Source organism: Nothobranchius furzeri, chromosome 9 (assembly GCF_043380555.1).
Source record: "Nothobranchius furzeri strain GRZ-AD chromosome 9, NfurGRZ-RIMD1, whole genome shotgun sequence".
Classification (NCBI taxonomy): domain Eukaryota; kingdom Metazoa; phylum Chordata; class Actinopteri; order Cyprinodontiformes; family Nothobranchiidae; genus Nothobranchius; species Nothobranchius furzeri.
Window position 1 is genome coordinate 36558595 of NC_091749.1, and position 25880 is coordinate 36584474.

A 25880-nucleotide genomic window follows, 5' to 3' on the forward strand; every position below is an offset into this window, starting at 1 on the left:
ATGATGGAGTAAGAGATGGATGGGCTGAATGGGGCTTTGTCTACATAATGAAGGTGTTGCGTTACTCTGTAGTGGTGAAAAAGAAGAAGGCAAAGCGCTCAATCTTTGAACTTCACTTAAAGTCATCAGATTTGGATCGTGACCAAAATATCAAGATCCTGAATAGAAATAGTTAAAGTGAGCTTGTGCTGAATGGTTGAGCTCAGCCTTAGAGATAAAGGCAATTGTAGCTTCTCCAACTTTACCCACAATCAGTAAAAAGGGTGATACGAGTCATTCACAGAGTTAAGTATCTGGATCAAACAAATTCTCAGTTTTTACATTTACTTAAACTTCAGGACCTGGTTTGCTATCACAGATCATGTTTAAAACTAGCAAGCACTTATTGCCACTCAACATTCAAAGTGTTTTTACCAGAGTGATCAGGGTTGATATTCACAAGGAAACTCAAAATGCAAAGAGTAAACCACTAGGAAGAGTTTTTGTGTGTTTGTATGTGGAGTGAAACTGTGTAACGGGCTGAATGACCAATACAGGTAATGTTTAAAAATCAATCAATCAATCAATCAATCAATCAATCAATCAATCAATCAATCAATCAATCAATCAATCAATCAATCAATCAATCAATCAATCAATCCACCAACCAACCAATCAACCCATCCATCAATCAACCAATCAATCAATCAATCAATCCACCCACCAATCAATCAATCAATCAATCAATCCACCAACCAAATCAATCAATCAATCAACCAATCCACCCACCAACCAACCCACCAACCAACCAACCAATCAACCCATCCATCCACCCATCAATCAATCAATCAATCAATCAATCAATCAATCAATCAATCAATCAATCAATCAATCAATCAATCAATCAATCAATCCACCCACCAATCAATAAATCAATCAATCCACCAACCAAATCAATCAATCAATCAATCAATCAATCAATCAATCAATCAATCAACCAATCCACCCACCCACCAACCAACCAACCAATCAACCATCAATCCATCCATCCATCAATCAATCAATCAATAAATCAATCAATCAGTCAATCAATCAATCAATCAATCAATCCTTAGTCAGCTGAGGTGGTACAGACATGTGATAAGGATGTCTTCTGGATGAAGCCTGTGGAGGCTATACTGGGAACATCTAAGGGAAACCTCCTGCAGCCAAAGGTGAAGCCATCACAGAAGTAACAAAACATGCTGTTCCCCCCTCATCCACTAGGGTCTGGCTCCATAAAGGAGCATGTTCCCATTGACTCCCATGTTAAAAATGCTAACTTCACAGCAGAACTAAGCATGTTTACAGCCTGGTTCAAAAACATTTTAGGTTTAATAGGTCGAGTTTACCATCATGATAACTCAGAGGGAGGTGATCTTTTGTGTAAGTCATCCGTTTAGATGTAATTGAAGCTTGACATTATGAATATTTAGGGGTGTGCCCATTTGATTGACAGGTAGCAGATGATTTGTCAGCGCTAGCGACTTGCTCCGGAGAAGGCTTTAGCCTCTGCCTCATGTTAAAACTGGTAAACCCCTGTTAGCTTTGGTCAGCTCAGTTAGTTTATAGCTACATCAGCTCAGTTTAATGGATGTCAGTCATCTGCCCCCGCACCCACACAGCCCCACTCTGAGCTCCATTTTTGTATTTTCCAGGAGTTACGGGAAGCAATTCACGACCAAGATGGTGGTGGTGGGAACCGCCCACTGGATTCAATGCAGCCTCTCATAAACCTACAGGTGACAGTCGAGGGTTTGTCGATCTTATTTAAAAAGTCAATGGGAACATCCCACTGGGAGGGGACACCAGGATGGACCCAGAACCCGCTACAGGTAAAAACTTGAGGTTTTAATTAAATCTTTACCAATTCATTCAAAATCAGACAGTAAAACTGAGATAAATCAGTGAATTTAGCCTTGATTAATTACTCAGAAAAAGCACATTTGGCAGCACTAGCAGTATCAAATCTCCTGAGGATGATGAAATCTTGGCGTCTGACTGACATTTTCTACTCTCTCTCTCTCTCTCTCTCTCTCTCTCTCTCTCTCTCTCTCTCTCTCTCTCTCTCTCTCTCTCTCTCTCTCTCTCTCTCTCTCTCTCTCTCTCTCTCTCTCATTTTTCTTGGCAGAAACAGTGAAACCCCTCTAAGCTGGATGTGGAGCTCTGGTGAGCCTCTGAAGAGATGCCGTCTCTAAGGACTGATCTACATTTGTACATTAATCTCTTATTCGAGAAAAACATCCTCACGTTATTCTGCTCTCATCACCGCATTTGACTGCAGGGATTAATTAGTAGATGCTCAGTGACTGGTTTTCTCTTCACAAGTTGTTTGGAGGAATGGTGGCTGAACACAATCTTTGTTTTCTAAAACCAGGTTGTTGATGAAATGAATTAATCAAATCTCAGGTGAAATTCTGAAAATGGCTTGTTCAGATTCAATTTCATAATCCCGCCACGGATTTATGTGGATCAAATTTCAGTATGTTTTAATTTAAAAAATTCATGAAAAATGCAGCAAAGCTTTGGCATAAATCAAATATTACATCTTTGACAACATGTGGTTTAAACCTATTTATTTTTGCTTTACCCCATGATTTGCTTATTCCATCAATAAGGTGGATTAAGAGAACATTTGATGATACATTTGAAGTAAAAATAATTAAAAAAAAGTTTATTCAAGCAATTCTCCAAACAGTTGTAACAAAACACAAATACTGAACAAAACACAAATACTGAAAGAAAATGAAAGTGAAAATAAATACATGTCTTGTTTATTTCTACATGAAGAAATTCAGCCTCTTAAACTCAAACCAGCTTCAACTTGACATCAAGCTGCAGGTATAAATTCATATTTATGATTTTTGTTTTGTTTTTGCATCCAAAGTTACTGATTTTTCACTTGTCGTTGAATGCCAAATCACAGAAAGACGTCATTACATTTGTGTATTTTGAATTAATCATTAGAAAATCTACAGTTCTATCAGAAGAGATGAAATGGGTTTGGGATAGGAGACAATCTCAGTTTGCACTGAAAAAACATAAAAACAGCACAGAAAACATGTTTGTGAAATCTTGTTGTATTGTGACAACATTCTGTTACATTTACCTAGGAGTCTTTGGCACAAAGGGTCTGAAACAACTTATTTTTCAAAGTAAAGTTAGTCTAAAACATCTTTAGTTGGGATGAAGCCCTAACCTTGTTCACTTTGACAGTCGAGTGTTTTTCTCCGCCAAACAACCTCCCAAATCTGTATTTTCACGCCTGTAAAACTGTGATGCAACAATCCAGCAACAACACCGTATTCCTCCGTGTATTTTTTCTGTGTCCATCAGCGCTAAAAACAACACATCTGTGAACACAGCCTTAACGCTGGACGGCATGTTTTGCTGTGAGATGGCATCAGGAAGCCCTTTAAATGCCAGTTTGTTTCCATGCAGAGAAACTAAACAGAGCAACAGCTGGTGGTTTGATCCTTCCCTCTCTGATTTGAAACTCATTTTGGAAGGTTAAATATTTATTTTCTTTAAAAAAACTGGTTATGAATCAAATGATTGTGATTACAATTAATTTGCCCAAATTCACAGCCAAGTTGAACAGAAAATGATTGAAATAGCATAAAACGTCAACAGTTTAAAGTGACGATGTGCATTTTCCCTGGCGACAGGGGACAGTATATGGGGAGAAAAAAAGTTTCAAAAGATCTGCGCGTGTGTATCTAAATTTGTGCGTGTGTGTCTACACATATGTGTGTGTGTGTGTGTGTGTGTCTAGATTTGTGTGTGTGTAACTCTACGCACACACAAATCACCTGGTACACACGGACAATACCACATTACACACAGATCAGTTTACAAGTACAAAAATCCTTTTGAGACTATTTTCACACCTGACTGATTTGTGCGTACATGGTGCGTCTGAATGCTCGGTGGAAGCTGTGAAATCCAAATTTCCTTTGGATTTAGTCTAAACTTGTGTTGATGAGACAAATATGTTTTTTCTGTGGAAAAATATAGCATCTCAGGATCTCCCTGTAGATATAAAAGATAGACCCACATTCATTTTTAATAATCTAAAATTGTTTATTTAGACATATGTGTTTGTGAGCCATGAAAACATAGTGAAAGGGTTATGAGAAATGACTAATAAATGGCAGAGTTGTTGTTGAGTGGAAAAAAGCAGGGTTCAAAAGGAGAAAAGGCACGAGAAGATTGTACGGAGTCATTGGGTGCCTAAGTCACATCCATCTACTTTTGGACCCTGGAAGAATGAAAAAATGAATGCAAGTCAATGGTGTTAAAACGCTCTTTTCTAATTCCACTTGTTATGTGGCTAGGAGCTAAATGTGTAAAACGTTTATGAATGGCAAAAATTTTGTAACCGCTTGTTAAATGGAAACATGGCGTCTAATATGGCGCCGCCCAGAGACGTAGACCCGCTCCCATGTATTTTAGACATGATTTTTATGGTTACATGCTACAAAGCCACTATTATTTGTCAGCAGCTGGGCATCATTTAATTCATTTTCAACATTTTGATGGATATTTCCAGAGATTGACGGTAATGTCACTTTAATGTTTTATTTGTCTTTGATTATGGCAAATTCTTATAAAAAAGATTTGCACCATCTTGTACCTGTTTCTTGCTAATTCGCATACTTGCTGAACATTGTGACTCCGTAGGGTCGTAAGACGAACTGGATTTCTGTTTGACAGTTACCGGAGTGGCACCTGTGGGGATTTTGAAAGTGACCCTTCTCGATTAAATGACTACAAGATGCATGAAAATCCTCATTACAGTCCTCAGATGCAGCACATAAAGTCAGTCACCCAGCCCTTATTGTGGTAACCAAGTCATAAAGACCCACTTCTGAGAACACGGTGCCTCCCCGTTCCTTCACACACACACATACACTCTCACACACACACATACACTCTCACACACACTCCACCCAATGACACGCTCCAGCAGTGACAACAGCACTATAAAGCCTGCTGGATGCTCACTTTTGCTTTACGCAAACATTTTTCTCTTCCGTCTGACTGAGTGAACCTCTGACATTGAACTACTCGTTCCTGCGAGCGTGTCAAAGAGGAAATGCAAATCAGTGACATAGAAGCTGAAGGGAAAAGACTGAAAGTACATGAAGAGGTGGGGGAAGAAGCACTTTTGCAGTAGGGGACCCCCCCTACAAACTGGAAATTCACACACAGACTCGACTTCTTTTGTCTGGCTCTGTTTTGAAATTAGAAATTTGGGAAGAAAAGTCTCATGATGAGTTTTCCCTTTCGTTTTAAAAAGAATGTCAAGTTAGAGCTCAGTTTAAAGGTAACACAGAAATTGTATTTGTGATCCAAAAAACAAGCTTTTATTGTTTATTTGTATCTGGAAAAAGGAAACCAGATCTTAATTTTCTATTTAGTTTTAACTAAATGATCCAATTTTGTTGAGCTTCTTCTACCCTTCACCCAATGTTTGGTTCTACACTTTTGCTGCTGCAACGAGTGAATTTGTGGGTTTAATAAAGTCTATTCTATTCTATTCTATTCTATTTTACAGAGGAAGCTATAGAAGCAAAAGCCCCTCTGCATTTTTATTCATGTGAAACAAAGAGAAAAAAGTACTTTCCTTCTCTTTGTTTCGCCGAGATCGGTTTCCACGTGGGCAACTTGATAGCCTGACTTCACCGTGCTTTCCTGTCATACGTGGGATATGCATGAGGCCCGACAGACAGACAGCTGATATGACCAGATAACATTTCTAGCTCCCGATGACGTCATCCTGCCTTCATCTTCCACCACAAACCGAAACATATGTTGTACCCCCTCTGGGAAAACTTCACACAACCCACACACCCTAGGTTTTATGCCTCTTAAAAGACATAGATTTCAGTTATAATCCCATCAGTGTGTTTAGAGCAAAACAAGTTCACCCAGCTAAGAGCAACAGAACGCAGAACCAACTGGTGCGCTTTCACAGAAATGAACTGACATTTGGTTCCCCCAATCAAAAGCCCGGGCTCTAATATTAGCAGGTTTAAAGGAAGCGTGGGTGCAGCATTAGAGGTGGAAATACCGGCGCTGGTTATGATTTTATTCCACAAACCCCTTTTAACTCTTTATGTGCTCAGTCCCTTAGCGTGCATCCAACAATTTCTTTTTTCAGAACAGCAAGTGATGTCCTTTATTTACAAACACATCTGGTACAATGCTAAACTGCATTGGTTATCACTTCCTCATAGTTGCCTTCCAAGGAACCATAGCTACCGATTCCTGGCATTTCTGAGTTTGTCTTAAAGGTGTGGGACACTCATTAAATCAATACATTTGCAGTAGTCTTTATTGAATGCCTTATAGGTCGTAATCTGGAGCTAAAAAAACACGGTGCACCATTTCCAGAAACTAGAAGTGAGCCACATAACAGCTGAGCTTCAGACGGCTGGATTTGATCTTCCTGATTTTTGGGCAGCTGGCCTCTGATTGGATAACAGAAAAGCAACTCTACCTCTGAATTGCAATGTTGATGTTTAATCTCCACAAACTACAAAAGCCGGGAGGAGTTCTGCTGCGTGGTGCAGTTGCTAATGCTAACAGTTAACTTTTACTAGCCGAGACATTCTCTGCTGTTTCCTGGACGCTAAACCAACAACAGCCTTCCTCGTCGTGAGTCAAGATGTGCTGAGTCCATGAATGTTACTTAACAGTGTCTCATAGATCTGCCAGGTTTTCCAAATTTTAGAGTTTCACCGTCTATTTTCTATCAGAAGCTAATGCAGGAGATAGGTGTAGGAGACTGTTTTCATATGAATGGGCTCGACACACGGGAGGCAACATCGCTTCTCCTCCATTCATTTTCAATGAGACATGCGCAATAAAGCAATAATCGCCGGTCTCCCTCCTCCTAAGCGACACGCGAAAAACGTGCACGTGAAATGTTGTGCTCGTGCATGTGTCATGTAGAGGCGAGCCAGCGACGCAATCCCAGAAAGTTGAGAAAATTTCAACTTTTCATCGCTGTTGCTCAAACAAGGACCAGTCAGCGGAGGTTTTAATGACTGACCAATGAGCGGACAGGATGCTTCTCAGTACATCTCTGGGCAAACGTAGGAAAAGTTCATACTTGTCGTGTCGTATTTCCCAGAGCTTTACAACATTTCTACAAAAGAATATAGAGCTCTGCACAAAAAGGCAGCGGCATGGGAAACTGTTGGCGAGCTAGATGTTGATGTGGTTTCTTTTTGTCTCTTTTTCTAGTTTGTAATATTGGATGAACCCATTCACATATTTTTCTGTTTTTGTATAGTAATGTCAGAGGTAAGACTTCATTTAACTCTAGCAAAACCTCGTGAGACTCCTACTGCTTTTCAACTCCAAACTGCTTTACCCAACATTCCCTCCAATCTGACAGCCAGTCAAAACAATGGAGGACTTGCTATTTGCCCTGGAACAGAGTGTGGCGCTGATTTTTGCCGCTGTCTGTTGCCGCAAGCCGCCTCCCGTGTGTCAGCTTATCAAAGTGACAGCGACACGATCTCAGTCGTTTTTTTTACCATTACAAAAAATACAATGTGTAGCAATCCTAAATTTAAATAGATCAAAATCTAAAATAAAATCAACATTTTAAACAAAGGATTTCCATTTTGAACCAAAGTGGGCCACTTGCAGGGCTGATTTAGTATTCCCGGCTGAAAATTTCCACATTCTTTTAATTAGTAATAAAAGTTTTTTTTCTTTTACTGATTAAAAAAAATGTCGTAACAGATTTTTTTCCCTTCACTTTTCATGACACAAATCTTCTTCCATCCAGGGCAAAAAGCTAAATAATAGAATAATGGTGCTTCAAAACGGTGGAAAAAAATAAAAAGTGTGAAAAACTGAATGTCTTTTGTTTAAAACTGTCTAATGTAAATTACTATCATTCAGTATAGGTTACATTTTTTTCTTACAAGTTTCCACTCCAGCTCACTTTAAACAGTTTTTTTTATTTTATTTTACAATTTAAATTTTTGATTTAGTCAGTTTTATATTATTAATAAAACTGAAAACAATGTTTTGGTACATCACAGTCAAAAGCAAATATTGTTAACTAGTTGATTTTTTTCTTTAATATCAACAGGTTCCCTGAATAAAAGAAAGACATGTCTTAACTAAGAAGCAAGTGGAGTCTTGCATTATCCTGCGAAACAAAAGTAATAATTTGATCAGTCAAAAAAGTATCCTGTTATGAACGAGACCCAAATTCTTGCATTGCAACGTTTGAAATAAATATAATTTATGGCTTGCTAGGCTATCAAAAAAGGGCAATAGTAGGACGTTTCAAACATTCAGCAATTTAGCTACCGGTATGTTCAATCAGAAGACTCACAAATAACAGAAAGCAATTATTGAATGAACAATACTCCCATCTAGTGGTTAGGCTTAAATACTACAACATCTCTAATGAAGGGAAGAGGCAGGCCCCTGACAAAATAATTTACGGCTTATCTATATTGTATTGTAACAGGCTGAGTTCCTCAATAATAAAATGTATCCACAAATGAATTTTTGGGTGAATCTACTTTCCGATCAAAAGTTTGGGATCACTTGGAAATGTTATTGTTTTTTAAAGTTTCAAAACTTTGCTGTCCTCAAACTAAATAAACATCATTTGCAGCATTTTCAGTCTGGAAAACCACATGTTTCCTGCAGCATTGTGATGGTTTGGCTTGATGAGTTCTTCCTCATACAATAAAGCACTCCTTCAAGGAGACAGTGCTGGATGCTAAATCAGTCAACATTGCAGCTCATTATTTCAATTTGGCTGCTAAATTTTGGCAAAATGATTTGGCTCATTTTCCTGTTGTAGGAGGAAAGTGACTCCAGTTCAGTCCACAGGATATGAATATGATCCTTCCAGTGTGAACCTTCTATTTACCTTTTATTTCCATGCTGTGCAAAAAGGGTTGTAGATTAATTTTTGATGATTTTTCCCCTCACTAAACCAAAACTCTCTCAGTAAGGAATGGGTGGATTTAGACCAAGGACAAATTAACAACACTAAAAAGCTAGACTGATGGCAATGAAATTAAAGTTTTAGTTTAATTTTTTAATGTTTTTAATTTACTTTGGTCGGTTTTATGCCGTTACAAGGTGCTATACAAATAAAGTTGCCTTGCCTAAAGACAACATTGGCATAGAAATGAATTCAAATTTGTTTTCTTTGAGTAATTAAAATAATAAGTTTGCCACATGCACAATACGTATGCAAAAATATAAAAGTTCATGGCTGAATTCAGCAAACAGAAGTCGAGGCTTTGGGTGACTGATTAATTAAAACTATAAGACCTGATAGTCAGGACTGTAAAACATGTTTAACATCTATCAACATTAATGTGCATTACATAGATTATTAAGAGACCTGCTGCGGCAAGCAGGGCCCTTTTTGTTATGCACCTGGAGAGTTTTTGGACATTAATGTCCTTTATTATTATTATTACATTAATGCGGCTTGAACGGCAGCGTGCACCTCCACAAATTATACAGCAAAACGAACAGCTTAGCCGTGGGAGGTGTGCTATTACTTTTTTAAGCATTTTATTTTAATATGGCAACATTATTAGCAAATAACTTGTGTGTGCCACTCTATATTTGCATATTTAAGTGACCTGATGCTCTGCAAGCAGTCAGGTCCTGTTTAAAATTTCTTCAGGGTTTTTCTAGTTAACTTTATTCTACAAATCCCTAATTGCCACTCCACGTTTCTCTGATACTGTCAGCCTTCCTCCCTTATATTCACACGCCCACTGCAGATACTGCAAGCTGACATGTTTAAACACATGGAGAGTGTTGCAAGTAACTTTTTCACAGAAGAAACAGGAAAGGGCAAGCTGAAGTGGGTGTTAATCCATTCCAAGTCTAACTGTCATCACAGTGATCATGTTTGTCTCATATTTTCACACAAAATCCAGGGGCCTCATTTATCAAGCTTGCTTACACACAAAACTGGGTCGGAAAACTGTGTAAGCAACGTTCCATGCAAACTTTGGGATTTATGAAAGAAAACTTAGCGGAAAAATGTGCACAACTTTAAGTTGACTAAGGACCTGGCTTACGCACATTTTGGACATGGAGAGCACCTGCAGTGCTGCTGCTGAGAAGGCAGTGTGTGTCCTGTCACTGTGACCCAATTGATCATGAGCCCTGGCTAGTAGCACAGGGGAGATCTCTGTTTGGTTGACTGGTTTGCGTGTGTAATTTTCACCCGGGAGTCTGGGATTCGAATCTCGATTGGACCTTTTTTTTAATATCCGCCACAGATCTCTCTGAAGAAGTCACAACATTGACGGCTTCAGCAACGCTGTGCAGCTCCGTGGATTTTCTCTTATTTGTTTTGCAAAAGAACTTCCTTTCATTTCTCCACCTCACCCACAAGTACCTGAATTTCTGCTTCTGTGAAATTGCACTTCCTTGATCTGCCTTGATCTACGGTCGCCATCATCATTGGCGGAGCGCTGCAACAGCCGGCTTATGTATATGCATGAGATCCACAAGGCACTTTGCGTTGACTATTTATGGCAGTAAGTGGGCGTGGTGAGGGCGGGGTGTGACTAAAATGCAGCTGAGAACCTTTCTCGTTATTCTCCGATTTATGAAGCGGAGATTGTGTGCAGCTGTGCGTACTCCATGTTTGATAGATCACAAACCTACTTGGCTTAAGTACTTTTTTTTGCTGAGCTTAAATACGGTTTTAGTAAGGATTCTACTCAATGTTTGATAAATGGTCATGGTCTTTAACTTCTCCAGAAGTTGGACACCTGCATCAAATCAAATAATCTCTGACTGGTGGGCAGCAGCAGCAGCACACAGGGTGGGATAGTGAGCCTGGGGAGTGTTTACTCACCCAAACTTTAGATTTTCTCTAACACATCCATAAATGTGTGTGTAGGGGGGTGGCATGTTTGATGTTTTCACTTGTAAGAAAACTGCAAAAACAAACGCCTCCTCATGTGAGGACTCGGATATGGACCCAACAGTTGTTTAAAAGAACACACACTTTAAACCACACACACATGCAAGTCTTGTGAAAGTAGGAAGCGGTTTTGAGTGGCCCAACTTCCGTCCGGGCTAGGGATGGATTTGCAAATCATCATTGAAGTCTTAAAAGCACAAAATATTTTAATCTAATCAACAGCCAGATTTTTTAAAAATGACCATAAACAGTACATTCTGATCCATAAATGAAATTTACTGAAAAAAAGGAGAATATATCATCCACACACTGATTTAGCAGCAAAGCTGTGAAAAGGAAAAGGGGCTTTTTTATTTGATATCACTGATTACATCACATACATCTCTCAGTTTTCCTCTTTAAAGCTGCACAACAATGAGGCAAAAATCCCTTTACTTAAAATGTAAAAGTAAAGTTTGTGCAGAAAGTTTCTCTGTAATTGATTGATTTTACACATTTATATGTTTGTAAATGAAATAAAATGGATTTATTTACAAACCATCCAGTCTTCTGCAAGCAGGGCTGCACATTAACAGGCAGGTGAAAGCACAAAAACAGGTTATTTGAATGAAAAGTGCCAGTCTACATTAACTAAAGAAGACTGAAGGTAAATAACTAAAACATATGCTTTGCAACTTTCTAGCTTAAATGTTTCTTAAATGCACCTGCATGTCTGTCGGATTCAACAGAAATATAAAAGGTGTTGCAGTCAGAGAGAGCGAGAGAGAGAGAGAGGGAGAGAGAGAGAGAGAGAGAGAGAGAGAGAGAGAGAGAGAGAGAGATGTTAACAGCTGGTAGACACTCCTTTTCTCTTTAGGCGCTGCTCCGTTTCATCCACACACTCAGGGAGAATAACAGGTAAGGAACAAACTATAATTAGCACCTCGATGATCTAAGTCCTATTTTAACTCACAATAAGCAGCTTGTAAATTACTTTTTATAGTTATTGTAAATTCTGAAATCGTTTATGAGCTTTAAACCAAGTATCGATGAGAAACACGTATTTTGGTTCATATAAAAGCCGTAGTATTTTCAGGAACTAAAGTATATGCCGCTACACATTAACACGCCCTTTAAATGAACATTTAGTTTTGCCCCTAAGGCTGGTTAAATGCAAAAACTGACAATTATTTTCCCCTTTAATCCTTAGCACTAATACACTGGGTGTGTGTGTGTGTCTCATTAGTTAGTCATTAATGGGGCTAGAAGACCTTCACAGACGGGTGATTTTGGTTAAAGGTTGGACCCTGTAGTTGCTTTTCTGTCGCAAAACAAACGCAGGGAAGGAAGTCTGCGCTATATGCTGGTTTGTGATGAGGACATCTGCTTTTCTTGTAAGCAGCCAATACATGTGCAATCCCAGTGTTGCTCATTCTTTCCTACTTCGGACGTGTCTTCTGTGTTTCAGCCTGACGTCTGCCCGATGGCTGAGATAAATACAACAGCAAATCAGTCTCTAGATGCCTTCAACACCTCATGGGAAGGAGAGGCTTCAAGGGGGATCGAAATTACAGTCACCTCACTCATATTTCTGGTGAGAAACGTCATCTGTGAAGTTCCACATGCTGCCCGATAGTCCTTTGTTTAGAGTGTTATGAATGAAAAACGGAGCCTGATGGTCACTGATTACCATGTCTACTGTTTATGATGAACTTTATTTGATGAGTGCAGAGGTGAGATCATAAAGTTACTTTTCCTATCAGGAAAGATCTAGGTAAGCAATCGGAACAATCTTTTCCCGAGATAACCACCCTTGCTATTAAACAGAACATAAAACGGGCATTTGCATGTATTTGAACTGTGTCCCATGTAGCCTAATGGCTCTGCTCTTTGGCTCCTGAAGGTGGGCGTGCCTCTAAATGGACTGGTTGTTTGGGCACTTGGACTGCGGCAGCGGCGTCACCTGGTCCGCAGAGGCAGTAACGAGGAAACGCACGCTGCCAACAGTTTCAGAATATACGTACTGAACCTGGCCCTGGCCGACCTGATCCTGCTCCTGCGCACCCCTCTCATGCTTGGCTACCTGATCAACATGTACAGCTGGCCATTTGGAGAATCTTTCTGTCGCCTGATCATGTTCCTGCGCGTTCTGGGGCTTTATGCTTCGTCCTTCCTGCTGTGTGCTGTGGCCCTGGAGCGCTGCTTGTGTCTGCTGAGGCCGGTGTGGGCTCGACTTCGGCGACCCTACTGGGCCGTTCCCCTGACCTGTGGCATTTTATGGCTGATGGCCTTCATCCTGTCTGCCCCTTACATCCACTTTGCCGTTCTGTTAGAAAAGAACGGGAAATACCACTGCATCGACAGCGGGGAGTTTAACTTGGGTTTGTTCATTACAGAAACAATAGCAGGTTTCATGTTGCCCCTTGTGGTGTTCCTGGGAAGTAACCTGGCTGTTCTGGTCACCATCAATAGAACCATGCCTCCAACACCCACATCCTCATCACCAAAGATGACGCAGAGGATGAAAAGGATGTACCATGTGCTCTTTGCCACCATGCTCCTCTTCCTAACCTGCTGGGTGCCCTACTTTGTTTGTCGGTTTCTGCAGACCCTCACACCTAAAGAGTCTCCTCGCTATGAGTCGTACATAAAAGCAAAGTACATCTCTTTGTTTCTGGTGTACCTCAAGAGCGCCACCAATCCTGTGCTGTATGTGTTTGCTGCCAGAGGCCTGGGCCGCGCCGTAAAAGCTTCGCTTGTCTCTACCGTCGAACGACTTTTTAATGAAGACTCCTTTGAGTCCGTACGAAGAAAGTCACTCAAGAACTCGCAGATCTAGCCAAGAGGTCACCCATGTTTCAATTTTGCTGAAAGTTTTTTTTGTCAATTTTGTGAAAACTGTCGTCCCGTTTTGCTAAAAAAAGCACTTTACGTCAAATATTTTATGAATGTGAGATTTTTTTACAATGTATATAAAAAGTATGTTAAAACAGGTTTTCCTAAACCAGATAATAAAGTTTTATTTTTGTTTATCTTTAAGTCGAATTTACTCACAAAGGAAGCGGGGGGAGGGGGATATCAAATGTTTTCTGCAATGATTGTAAAAAAAAAATCTGCATGTTTTTCCCATCTAAATCTGAACAAATGTGTGCTTTAAACTTGTTCTTTACTCATATTTTTAATACATTTTCAGTGGTCTCTAGTAGGAACGAAAGCCTGTTGCACCTGATTCAGGAACTAGAAGTGAGCCAGATCAGAGCTGAGCCGCACAAGAAAGGATTTGGAGACTTTTTCCTGATATTTGGACATCTCACCTCTGATTGGCTAACAGCAATGTGACTCTACCACTGACTCTGCTCTGCAACATGGATGTTTTATCTCCACAAATAACACAAGCCTGGAGTTCTGCTGTGTGGTGGGGTTACTAATGCTAACGTTTAGCTTCTACTAGCAGAGGCGTTCTGCTGTTTCCTGGACGCTAAAACAACAACAGCCTTCCCCGTCAAGATGGGTGAGTCCATGAATGTTAAGTGACAGTGTGACGTAGGTCTGACAGCCTTCGCTGTCTTCTTTCTATCAGAAGCTAACGCAGGAGACTATTTTCATGTTCAGGCTGCATGAAAAACTCAGAGTGACTGATTTTAATCAGAAATAATTAAAACATGTTTTTTCAGTGAAGTAGTCCTTTAAATATATGTCTCTGCACCTCAAAGACTTTACAAGATTACATTTTCCCAGATAATCATTGCATTTGCCTGTGACCATGTGTGTTTGTTATCTAAATGTCTAGAGAATCAACAGAATTAAACCGAATGAACGTCTATAGCTGATTAGCCCTCCCACTGTCTTTATGGGTGACCCCGTGACGAAAGTTGACCATTGAGCAGGATTCCCTTGAGGTCCATGTGGCAGGGGTGAGGGGGTACTCACTCTTCACCCCTGCCACATGGACCCAAGGGATAAACCATCAACCCTGCTCAGTGGTCAACTTTCCTTGCAGGGTCACACCCATTAGGACAGTGGGAGCGTTAACTCTTGATGTAAACCCACAAATTGGCTGCCATAGCTAATCAAAGTTAGCCAAAAGGCTGTGACAGTCGGTTTTATACTGATCTACAGTCTAAATGTGGTTTTAGCAGAGATACATTTATAGTGCATTCTCTACACTCTGACAATGTGCTAAACCACAGGTGTCAAACTCCGGTCCTCGAGGGCTGCTATCCTACACGTTTTAGTGTTTTCCCTTTTTTGACATACCTGATTTCAATCATCAGGTGATTAACAGGCCTCTGGAGGGCTTGATGAGCTGCTGCACAAGTGAATCAACTGTGTTGGAACAGGGAAACAACAAAAAGATGCTAGATACTGGCCCTCGAGGGCTGGAGTTTGATGCATGGTTATTTTTAAAGAGTCGCCGAATATGGCTCAAATTAAATTCTTAATAAAACTTTATTGCAGCAGACAAATGCATTCTGTAGAGGAATAATAATAAGGCCTTAATTGTTTGAAGGTAAATCTTTACATTCAGATGTTTCACTGTTGATATTTTAAATTTAACTAATGGCATTCTACACAAGTTCACATTCATTTTTTTGGCCCTTTTATCTTCTAATCTGAGTCACACAGAAGATGTTTAGAAATTTCCACCATCTTCCTCATGTTTAAGTGTTCGGGTGACTCTTATTCCATATTTTCTTTACATAAACATTTGATTCTAGCAACTTTTACAGCTTTTATCAAATCTTAGCTACTGTTCAGACCTCTGAAGAACACTTGCCTTCAAAGAGGTGGAGAAAAAAAAGTTTGATTTATTTGTTCCAGTGATTTGTCAAGAAAGCATGCAGCTAACGAAATACAGCTTGAAGGTGTTTCTTTAATCAGAGGACACGTTCCTGCATGTACTCAGGCACGCTGAAGGCAGGGTCAATCTCAGATATTCAGTCGTGATGAGTCACGCCTGTAGACACAAAACACTCGCAGGGAAAAAATAGAAAACAAAAACAGTTGATAGAAAGGTTCTTGGGAAACAGTTACATAAATCCTAGCCAGATAAGGCCACCAGACTGGAATAAAGGTGACACTAGAGAACGGCTGTCTTCAAGGAAGTGACATCCAAGAATTTTATATGAAAGCTTCCAGTTACTCAAGAAGATCCTCATTAATAACGTTAACTAGACCTTTTAATCCTGTGCTACTTCAAAGGGAGCAGGTGTTGAATGATTATCAAAAAATGAGGTATCCATGGTAACAGCTTCATTATAGTAAAAAAAAACTAAAAATGTAGATAAATCCATCACACATTGAATTGCTGTTTGAGACATGGTCACATTGCAGCACTGTTGGTTGTAGGCTTGATTCCTGACCGCAGCCATTCTGCATGGAGTTGGCATGTTCCTCTCGTGCATGTGTGGCTCTTCTCCAGGTACTCCAGTTTCCTCTCCGAACCAAGAACATGCATGTCAGGTTAACTGGAGACTAAAATGTCCCAAGGTGTGAGCGGGTGTTTGCATTTCCAGCCTTTACTTGAGCACAGATGTGAAATCTCACCATAAACAGATAATTAACTTTATTTGTGTGTAAAAAACAACATCCAAATGCACCACCTCTTGTCAGGGCTTTCTTTTTATTAAACAGTAAACACTTCCCCAGTAGGGTTGATAACTGACACGAGTTAGAAAAGATGAGAGGAAATCAGAAAAAATAAGGTGTTAAAGAACATTTTGAGACGCATGAGAAGAAAAAAACCACACATTCAGACAAACAGTGCCCCATCCACTAATGCTAACACAGATGTGCACCACAGAAAACGCAACATCTGCCCAAAGAAGCATCGTCGTTTCCTCCCTCTGACCAAGGTTCATTGCTGTGGAGTGTTTTGAAGAGCAGCTGAGCGTGTTTGTGAGCCTGCCGAAGCAGCACCTGCTCCTCCTCGCTGGCCTCTGGTTTCTGCAAGATTTTCCCCAATCTCCTGGCAGTGGTCTTGTGTTGGCTGACTGGTATGATCTTTCTCAAATGGGTCTGTGGAAAAAACAAAATAAGCTACAATGAACAGTATGAATGAACTTTCCATTGAACTGTCATTTTGTGCTTTAACTGCAAATATCCGATTTCAAATCGTTTCACAATGACACATTTCACCACGGATAACGTTTCCTGTGGAGTTTTAGAGGAAGTAGACTGACAATTTCATAGCGTATTAAAACAAAAACAGAAAAGAAAATGTGATTGAACCAAATCTGTCTTTTTAATAGGAACAGTTCTGTCATCAGCTCATGCAGATGTTGTGAAAGCGTTTTGTGCCGACTTTAAACTGACCTCTAATGTCGAGTCATCCTGGTGAGGAGGGACGGGGGGAAGCTTGAGAACAGCTTGGTCTCTTATTTTTAAAATCTGCATAAACATAGAAAGTAAGAGGCTTCAGGGCGACGTGTTGCACATCGTTTATGAAAAACTGCTTTTCTCAGCAGCTCTTAAAGATAATGATTTGCTTTTACAGCGCTGTCTACTTCGACCTGATTTCACAAGATCGCTCTAAGATCCTGCAGAAAAAGTCACATTTAAAAATGCTTTTTAGCTGAATAAGCTAAATGTCTAGACTCTAGACTTTGTGCAGAGAGCTGCAAACTACTTTTGTGTCTTAATTGCCTTGCTCTACTCTGCTCCGGCAGGTTTCGCTCAATAAAATAAAAATAAAAACTCAAAGTGCAAAACGAGGGAAAAAAAGAGCTTTTGTAAAAACTCTAATCCAGAGGTACTCAAAAGGCGGCCTGCGGGCCAGACCTTCTTTGTGGCCCCTGAACTGCCAGCACACATATTTTTACACTCACAAGAGTCCAAAATAAGTACTCCAGTGAAAAAGTATGTTCAGAACAACGCTAACATCGACAAACCTAAAATAACACTGAAAACAAAACAAAAAATTCCTTCAGGTGTGTCTCTTTCTCCCCGTAACCTGTTAGCATCCTCATATTAGCTTCACACTTTTGATCAGCATCTAACGTGATCCAGCAGGTGAATGGCTGACCCCTCTGCTGAAGTAAAGTCTTCAACTATTGTCCGATGTGTTAAAAGAGCATCTCCTATCGTAACGTTTGTAGCTTGACTCAAGATTGGAGCAGTTTGTTGATTGACGCATCAAATAGCCAATGAAATTTGGAAAACAACAGTCTCTTGCATGTGGACTTGCAAACTGATCGAGAATGATTGTGAAAAAGACTAAACCTGCATGAATGTATCAGCCACTGTCATTTGTTGGACTGATTGACAGTTGGAAGACATTTTACATACATAGATAGATGCTTGTGTGTTTTTTTCATTATAGTTCTTTTTTTTTTATTAAAACTCATGGTATCATTTAGAAATCATAATATTTTCTTATTAAACTCAGACGTGACAAAATCATCCCAACAGAAGCCGCTACGTTTTCTCGTATAGCCGCTGATGATTTGCAAAGTCTCTACAAAATAAGACTGGAATCAGGTTAGCTCGGTTATTACGGTCTCTGCTGCTTCAGTATGTTCTGTATCCGATGGAAGATAAGTGGGCTTGGTGTTTCTAATCACTGCCTACACACAAGAACATGACAGCCTACAGTAACTTCTCTAGGGGTTACACTACTGACCTGAACTTTTATCTACTGAAATATCGGCAGAACCATTCTCTCAGCTTTACTCTTAAACCAAAGCAAAAAAGCTCAAGTGACCATTACGTATAACATTTATCTGCAATAGCCATTCTGGTCTAGTTTTACAGATAAAACAGAAGTAACATGAACATTGGTCCATCATCTGCATGCAGAAGAAGGTAATAACTCTGCTGCAGGCTCTGCAAAGCTAAATACCCAAGTCCAGCTTAACGAAAGTCTCACAATCGTTTCTAAAGGAAGCGTTCATCCACCAACAGGTTCCAGCCTTGACTTTTTATGGATGAAGATTTCTGCAGACTCGCCTAATCTTTTCACAACTTTAAACAATGTCTAGTTTTTTTGGTTATTTGACCGATTTATCTTTTTCTGACTGGCATTAGTAACTAATTGTTGCATGGGTTTCTTCAGTCAAAATGTGCTTTTGTTTGTACTTTATGAAATTTAGGTTGTTGCTTTTTGTTGAGGCGTAGAAACAAACTTTTCAAGGTGAAAGTATTGAATTTGTAGACTGAATGGATAAATCTAAAATAAAACAGGCAATTAATCAACTTGAATTTTTATTTTACCATAAACTATGAGTATGTGTAATTACTAAAATGAACAAATAAGGAAGTGGGAATAAATAATAACCTGAGTTTGAACAAGAGAAAAGAGTGTAATAACCAGCTGACCACCACAAAGTCTTTATTGGACCTAAAGGTGGGCGACATACGCAAAACTTATCGACAGTCGACAGATAGAAATTCTAATACTATTACTTAAATTCTATTACTCTATTGCAGTGGTATTCAATAGGCGCCCCGCGGGGCCTTTCTTTGTGGCCCTGCCCTGATTCGCCAGCACACCCCCCCCCCCCACCCCGACTTTATGTTGATTATGAAAATGTCCTTCGGCCGATTGTATTTGAGTGCCCCTGCTCTAATCTATTGTTTTCTGTGTGTAATCATAACTACATCTGATCTAAATGTTTGCAAAAGCCCACCATGTTGTATATTTGGTTAAAAATCTTATCACAATAATAATTGTCATTAACGTCCAGACATATTGAGCCTGATTGCGTTTTGCACCTGTGCAGCTTTCTTTTCCTCCTCCTCCAGCTCGTCTCTCAGCAGCCTGCATGTCTTCTCCAAAGATGCCGTCTGCTCCTCCACATTCTCCAGAACTCTGACAACAGCCTTCACGTCCTCCTGAACATGTTACATGTAACCAAATATACAGCACAAGCAGCAGAAATCAGACACCAATAGAGAACATCCATTGTCTGAACCCGCTTTGTCCATGTAGGGTCTCGGGGGGCTGGTGCCCATCTCCAGCGATCAATGGGCAATCAGGCGGAGTACACCCAGTACAGAGAGCCAGTCCATCGCAGGGCAACACACAGAGAGAGAGAGAGAGAGAGAGAGAGAGAGAGAGAGAGAGAGAGAGAGAGAGAGAGAGAGAGAGAGAGAGAGAGACACGCACGCACGCACGCACGCACACACACACACACACACACACACACACACACACACACACACACACACACACACACACCTACCTAAGGACAATTTAGACAGACCAATTAACCTAACAGTCATGTTTTTGGACTGTGGGAGGAAGCTGGAGTACCGGGAGAGAACCCACGCATGCACAGGGAGAACATGCAAACTCCATGCAGAAAGATCCCAGGCCGGGAAGCGAACCCAGCCTGGGATCCCAGCGACATATGAGCAGGACCTTCTTGCTGCAAGGCAACAGCTCTAACCACTGCACCACTGTGCAGCCCCAATAGAGAACATAAAATAGCTAAATGCATACTGCATGATTTCCATATTTGATCATATGATCCCAAGCACCCTGCAGGCAGGTGAGACTTCTTTTATTGTTTTAGTATGGCGTCAGTTATCCAGCAGCAGTCTGAACCACCTGAAAAATTTGCTCTGGACATAAAAAATTAAAGTACAATCTTTGTTGTCTCATTCTTAGAACGTACAAATTTGCAACAGCTTATGTGTATTAAACTGTCTAACTGCAGCAACTATAAGAAGCAGGGTGATTTAGTGATCTGATGAGAAACTTTAAGTTTACCTCTAATCTAGAAAATCAAGACTTTACACCCTTTATTGAACAGCAGAGGGTTTCAAAGCTAGACACTGCACCCAAACAATCTGCAAAGTCTATCCAGGATTATTTAAATCAAGCAAAACCAACCAACTAGAACGAGAGATGGAACTGTTGCACACACAGAACTTAAAAAGCCGCCTTGTTCATGGAAATTACCTTCCTGGATATTTGCATTTGAGTCTGCTTGAGTTACATTCTGTGTGACAGTCCCACGACATATGAGCAACTGAGGTCTTTATCAGATTCTGCGGCAGATCTTTCTTAGTCTAGTCCACATCTGAGGGGAAACCTCTCAGATACGTGTGCAGCAGGCTGGGTGCTCTCACAGTTCAGCAACTACAAACACACGCTGGAGAAAAGCAGCCCAATGCAGGCGATGTCGCTCACCTTCAGGGATCTCAGAGTCAACTTTCCAGCGGCCAACTTCCTGGTCTCTTCCCGGTGTTGCTGAGAGGAGTAAACCAAACGTGCGTGTTTCTGCACCGGAGCTTTAAGCTGTGTGCAATGAGCTAAAAACCTGACAACGGTCAGAAAATGCATCAGTCACACTTAATCAGACTTAAGGATCAGAGATGAGAACGAACAGTTCAGGTTTACTGGAGAAAAGAAAGTTAATAAATGAAGATGTTCTTTTAAATTTTTGTTGCTTCTTTCAACATAAACTCATGTTTAGATTAAGACTGTGACAGGAAGTGACTGAAAACATGAAGGACTCTTAGGGGTAAATGCATTTTTATTACCTGTTTTTTAATAAGTTCAGATGTTCCTGGCTCACTTTATCTTTTCGCTTCATAGTGAGGGTTGTTCTGGCAAAACAAACAAAATAGTTCCTTTAATGTCAGGTTTTGTTTTGTTCACCATTTCTCATTAACTGTGTAGTTACATCTATAAATAATCTAGAGTTCAGAACATTTTAATGACCTCTAACATTGTATGTTATGTACAAATAGCTCTGAAACTGCTAGCAGAAACAGGAATGTCCCGAGTTCTTCTTATTCTGAGACGTTGACTTTATAGTTTTGAACATTTCAGCTGATTATCGAGGGTCTGTGTAAAGATCACCACATATTTGATTTAATCATCAGTTAGGGTGGATAAGAAGGATGACGAACAGATCCTGAATGAGAAGTGCGTCTCTAAACTAGTTTTTTAAGTAAAAAGAAAAAATAATTTCCAAAACAATATAAGCACAGATACTAGAGCTGTGGATCCTAAAGTCTGGCATTTGTTTTTCTTTGTTAAAGGAAACAGAGGTGACCATATTTGGCCTAAAATATTGAAAATAAGCATCATTTAAGTCTGACTCATCAAACCTGCTCCGCTGGGCCGGTTAAAGGTGCAGTGTGCAGTGTTCCACAAACACAAGAGAAAGAGATGTTTTCAAATCAGGCCAACAATCCCCTCCTCCTTAGAAGGCCATTTCTCCATAACACACCTCCTCTTAGCTGGAGGAGGAGCTGCTGATCTGCTGGGGTGCTTTAAATCTCCATGTGATGGTTTAGCCCAAAGCTGCAGGTGCTGAAGTTCTGCTATGCGATTCATGAACACATGTGGATGTTTTGCACATGATGGCTGACAGGTAGACAGCGATTTTAGCTCGAAACACAGGATTTGGTGGAGGTTTGTGCAGTCACTCCTTATTCAATATAAAATACACTTTCATAACTAGAGGACGACCGATATGGTTTTTTTAAGGCAGATGCCAATACCAATTTTAAAAAAATTTTGTTGCTAATGGCTGATATCTAAAGACGATTATTAAGGCCGATATACATTTAGCAGCACATTTATTGTGAAAGACAACTGAACACTCACTGTGTGCAATGTAAATTAAATGAGTCAATAAATCTCTTACTATTTATTGAATGTTAAACAAACTCAAAACATTAAAAAAATGCTGTGTTGGAGTCCTTCGGGTCCTTTCTTCAGTCAAGTAGTGGCAGCAGTTGGCCACACAGGTGCCTGATTGTTTTTTGGGTTTTATTTTTAGCATTTAAAAATTATTTCGGCCGATAATGACAAAATTGAAAATGTCAGCCCGATATATCGGCCAGCCAATATTCAAAACTTAAAATTTCTCTAAAGAATGATCGTAAAAGTAGAATAAATATAAATATTATAATAATATGAATATATGTATTTTGAGATGCTGACTTGTGCTTAAAATATAAATCAAATAAACAAAGTGGTTTTTGGCCATTTTGCATTTTCAAAGCCCAATTAAATAGCTGTAATACTTTAATTCAGTATGCAAACAATAAGAAAATATGCATTATAATTTAACCAGTATCAAAACTAAAATTATTTAATAATCTAAGGCTTATTTTAGCAAAGATTACCGCAGCAGTGTAGAATAAGGTTTAGATTACAGGGTGAGTGGTGAAGGGCTAGAAATGGTTAAATCTCATTTGGATTATGGAATAATATAGGATGATATTCTATGAAAAGTTGATTTAAAATAATTTAATCAACACAATTGTAAAGCTAAAACCGCCACAGCTGTTTTAAATAACAAGTAAAACAGAATGAGGCTCACAAAATCTGTTACTATGGTAACCATCATCACTGGATTTTAGGATGGGAAACCCTTTCCTCCCTGGAACTCTGACATTCAGCCTAAACACAAACGATCAATGTCTCTAAACAGGGTGAATGTTAAACTCACAGGATTGATAAGTCCATTATGTTCTCCATGGCACAAATGGATGAAGGTGGGAGGACCTTCCACTTGTCTTGACCTTTCACCTCCTTGGGGACTGAACGCTGACCTCCTTCAGCTAATGAACAAAAACATAAGTCATATAAATGCAACCTCGGGGACATGTTAGCTATGTTATGTATATCAAGACTAATCTGGAAGAGTCCTCCTTACCTTTCCTCTTCTGTGGAGGTTTTGAGTGGATTGGAGAATCGTCACTTTGCTCTTGGCCCTAAAATATAACATCGTGAAAAAGTTCACTAGACAGCAAATTGGTCCGCGTGTTTATCCGGTGTGTTTTGTTCTTACCTCATTCGACTTTACTTGAGCTTTCTTCCGGGATTTGTTTCTGCTGGGTGCCTGTGAGGAAGCCCGGTTAGAGCCCCGTACAGGTTTCATATTGCTAAACAAGCAGAACGAGGCTTGCTAGCTTGATGACGCCGTTAAAGAGCTCTGTGAAATATAGAACCGATGTTGTAGTGTGTAAGAATCCAAATGTTATCAAAGAAACTGGATGAATAAGATATTTTAAAAGGCCATGAATTTGTCAATCCTACTCGAATTTATTGCCAACATGGTCTGGCTTTCGCGCTTGTGTTTTGAACGAAGGCAGACTGTGCGCATGCGTTCATTTTCTTCTTCTGCATCTTCAATAGCAGTCGGCAAGCAACCTCAAGGTGCTCTACCGCCATCTACCGGAGAGGAGGGTGTTTACAGAGACAAAAATCAATAAGTGAAATAATATTAACAGCAACAACTATAACAATAAAAACTAACACAAACTAGAACAAGAACAAAAAAAACCCAGCAAACAAATTTCTTTATCTTCTTCTTCTTTGTGCGACGGTGGCACAGGAGTTAAGTGCTCGCCCCGCAATCGGAAGGTTGCAGGTTCGAGCCCCGCTCAGTCTGTCGCTGTTGTTGTGTCCTTGGGCAAGACACTTAACCCACGTTGCCTGCTGGTGGGAGGGACCGGTGGTGCCAGTGCTCGGCAGCCTCACCTCTGTCAGTGCGCCCCAGGGCAGCTGTGGCTACATCGTAGCTCATCCCCACCAGTGTGTGAATGTGTGTGCGAATGGGTGAATGACAGGTTGTGTTGTAAAGCGCCTAGGGGGGTTCCAGGACTCTAGAAGGCGCTATATCAAATACAGGCCATTTACCATTTACCATTAATTGAGGTTTACAAACAACTTTATTGCGATATGGATCACTTCCACAGATTGTTCTGACACCCTTTTGATAAAATGCCTTTGAAAGTTATCTTTCTGCAACAAGACATCATATCTTGCACTCCATAAAACCCTGGACAGAGATCACTTTGTTCTTTAATGTATTTGCATTGCACTTTTAAAAAAATGACGTTCCAAGGTCATATGCGCTTGAAAGAGGAATTCTGGTGCAGTGTTTCTTGGGGTCCCCAGTCCCCCAAGTGGGTTCCTGGAGATTGTTTGTTGTCTACATAAATCTTTAATTACTTGAATTTTTTCACTTTATTTGATTGATGGCCACGTACTCTGTCTATAAAGGATGTGTATTATTTAGGTCAGCTGGATGGAACTCAATCTTTTACGTGGCTTTTGAGAATAAGGATTTTTTCGCCCTCTTTTGGACATAAGTTGTTACTACAGCCTCTATAACGCTCACGAGCACTTCCTGTAGATTCCTTCAGATTAAAACTTACCACATGAAAATACTATTGTTTGTAAATTAGTATTAACAACATAAATAGTCTAACTGGATAACCAGAACATCTTCACTCATGCAAACTAAGCAGGAGCTAACAGCAGCTAGCTACAGCACCAGTCAATGTGTGCTATACCATAAACAACGATCAGTCGTGATGTCTGTGGAACATCTTGGCTCCTGGCAGCACAGACATACATATTTACGTATTCATGTATGCCTGGCAGCGCCAGTCCACAGGGTGTCTATCTGTGGTCTCCCTTTGGCCTTTCCCACAGGTGATGAGCCCACAGGGAGGGGGACCCACGTTTCCAAGATCCTGGTTCTGGTCTATAGGGCCTTACATGGACAAGCACCATCTTACATTGGTGATCTTCTTAGTCCCTACACCCCCAGCAGGTCCCTGAGGTCCAGTGACCAAAGCCTACTGGTTGTGCAGCACCAGGCTAAAGACCAAAGGTGGCAGATCATTTGCTACTGTGGCCCCCAGACTCTGGAACTCTCTCCCCCTGAGATCAGTGGAATGCTTTAAAAAGCAGCTGAAAACTCTTCTGTTCAAGCTGGCTTTGGCGTGGCCTTCATCACCCTCTCCTTGCTCTGCTCTCCCTACCTATTCCACCTTCCTCAGGATCCACTGATTTCCCTCTTTCCTATTCACTCTCTTTCTTTAAATTTTTTAATCACAATTGTCTATTTTTTGCTCATTTTAAATATATTTTTAATCATTTTCTAAATTATTTTTTATATTTTTACACTTTTTGTTTTTGTGAAGCGCCTCGTGATTTTTATCTTGAGAGGTGCTGTAG

At 40.1% G+C, this 25880-nt stretch overlaps 2 protein-coding genes across 4 annotated transcripts; one reads left to right on the top strand and one right to left on the bottom strand.

Moving 5' to 3' along the window:
* Positions 1-11783: 11783 nt before the first annotated feature.
* Positions 11784-14623, top strand: LOC107381148 (C3a anaphylatoxin chemotactic receptor). The gene is made up of 3 exons (XM_015952703.3): positions 11784-11863; positions 12414-12539; positions 12849-14623. The coding sequence occupies exons 2-3, from the start codon at positions 12429-12431 to the stop codon at positions 13782-13784; spliced, it is 1047 nt and encodes a 348-aa protein (XP_015808189.1). The 5' UTR covers positions 11784-11863; positions 12414-12428; the 3' UTR covers positions 13785-14623.
* A 1926-nt stretch (positions 14624-16549) lies between these two features.
* cenpq (centromere protein Q) lies at positions 16550-24021 on the bottom strand. Of its 3 annotated transcripts, XM_015952701.3 has the most exons (9): positions 23949-24021; positions 23701-23844; positions 23566-23623; positions 23359-23470; positions 21434-21499; positions 21081-21210; positions 19658-19777; positions 17261-17335; positions 16550-16963 (listed from the first exon to the last, which is right to left on the bottom strand). In XM_015952701.3, the coding sequence occupies exons 2-9, from the start codon at positions 23788-23790 to the stop codon at positions 16727-16729; spliced, it is 888 nt and encodes a 295-aa protein (XP_015808187.1). In that variant the 5' UTR covers positions 23791-23844; positions 23949-24021; the 3' UTR covers positions 16550-16726. The 3 variants fall into 3 exon arrangements, with proteins under 3 accessions (XP_015808187.1, XP_054588396.1, XP_054588397.1); XM_054732421.2 differs by having other exon boundaries at positions 23701-23998; XM_054732422.2 differs by lacking the exon at positions 17261-17335 and having other exon boundaries at positions 23701-23998.
* Positions 24022-25880: the final 1859 nt, after the last annotated feature.

Coding starts and splice junctions, on each gene's coding strand:
- cenpq (XM_015952701.3), bottom strand. CDS start 23,790: ATGAAACCTGTACGGGGCTCTAACCGGGCTTCCTCACAGGCACCCAGC. Junction 19,778..21,080: donor TGACTCTGAGATCCCTGAAG/GTGAGCGACATC, acceptor TAACATGTTCAG/GAGGACGTGAAGGCTGTTGT. Junction 16,964..17,260: donor AGGATGACTCGACATTAGAG/GTCAGTTTAAAG, acceptor TTTTTTCCACAG/ACCCATTTGAGAAAGATCAT.
- LOC107381148 (XM_015952703.3), top strand. CDS start 12,429: ATGGCTGAGATAAATACAACAGCAAATCAGTCTCTAGATGCCTTCAAC. Junction 12,540..12,848: donor TCACCTCACTCATATTTCTG/GTGAGAAACGTC, acceptor TGGCTCCTGAAG/GTGGGCGTGCCTCTAAATGG.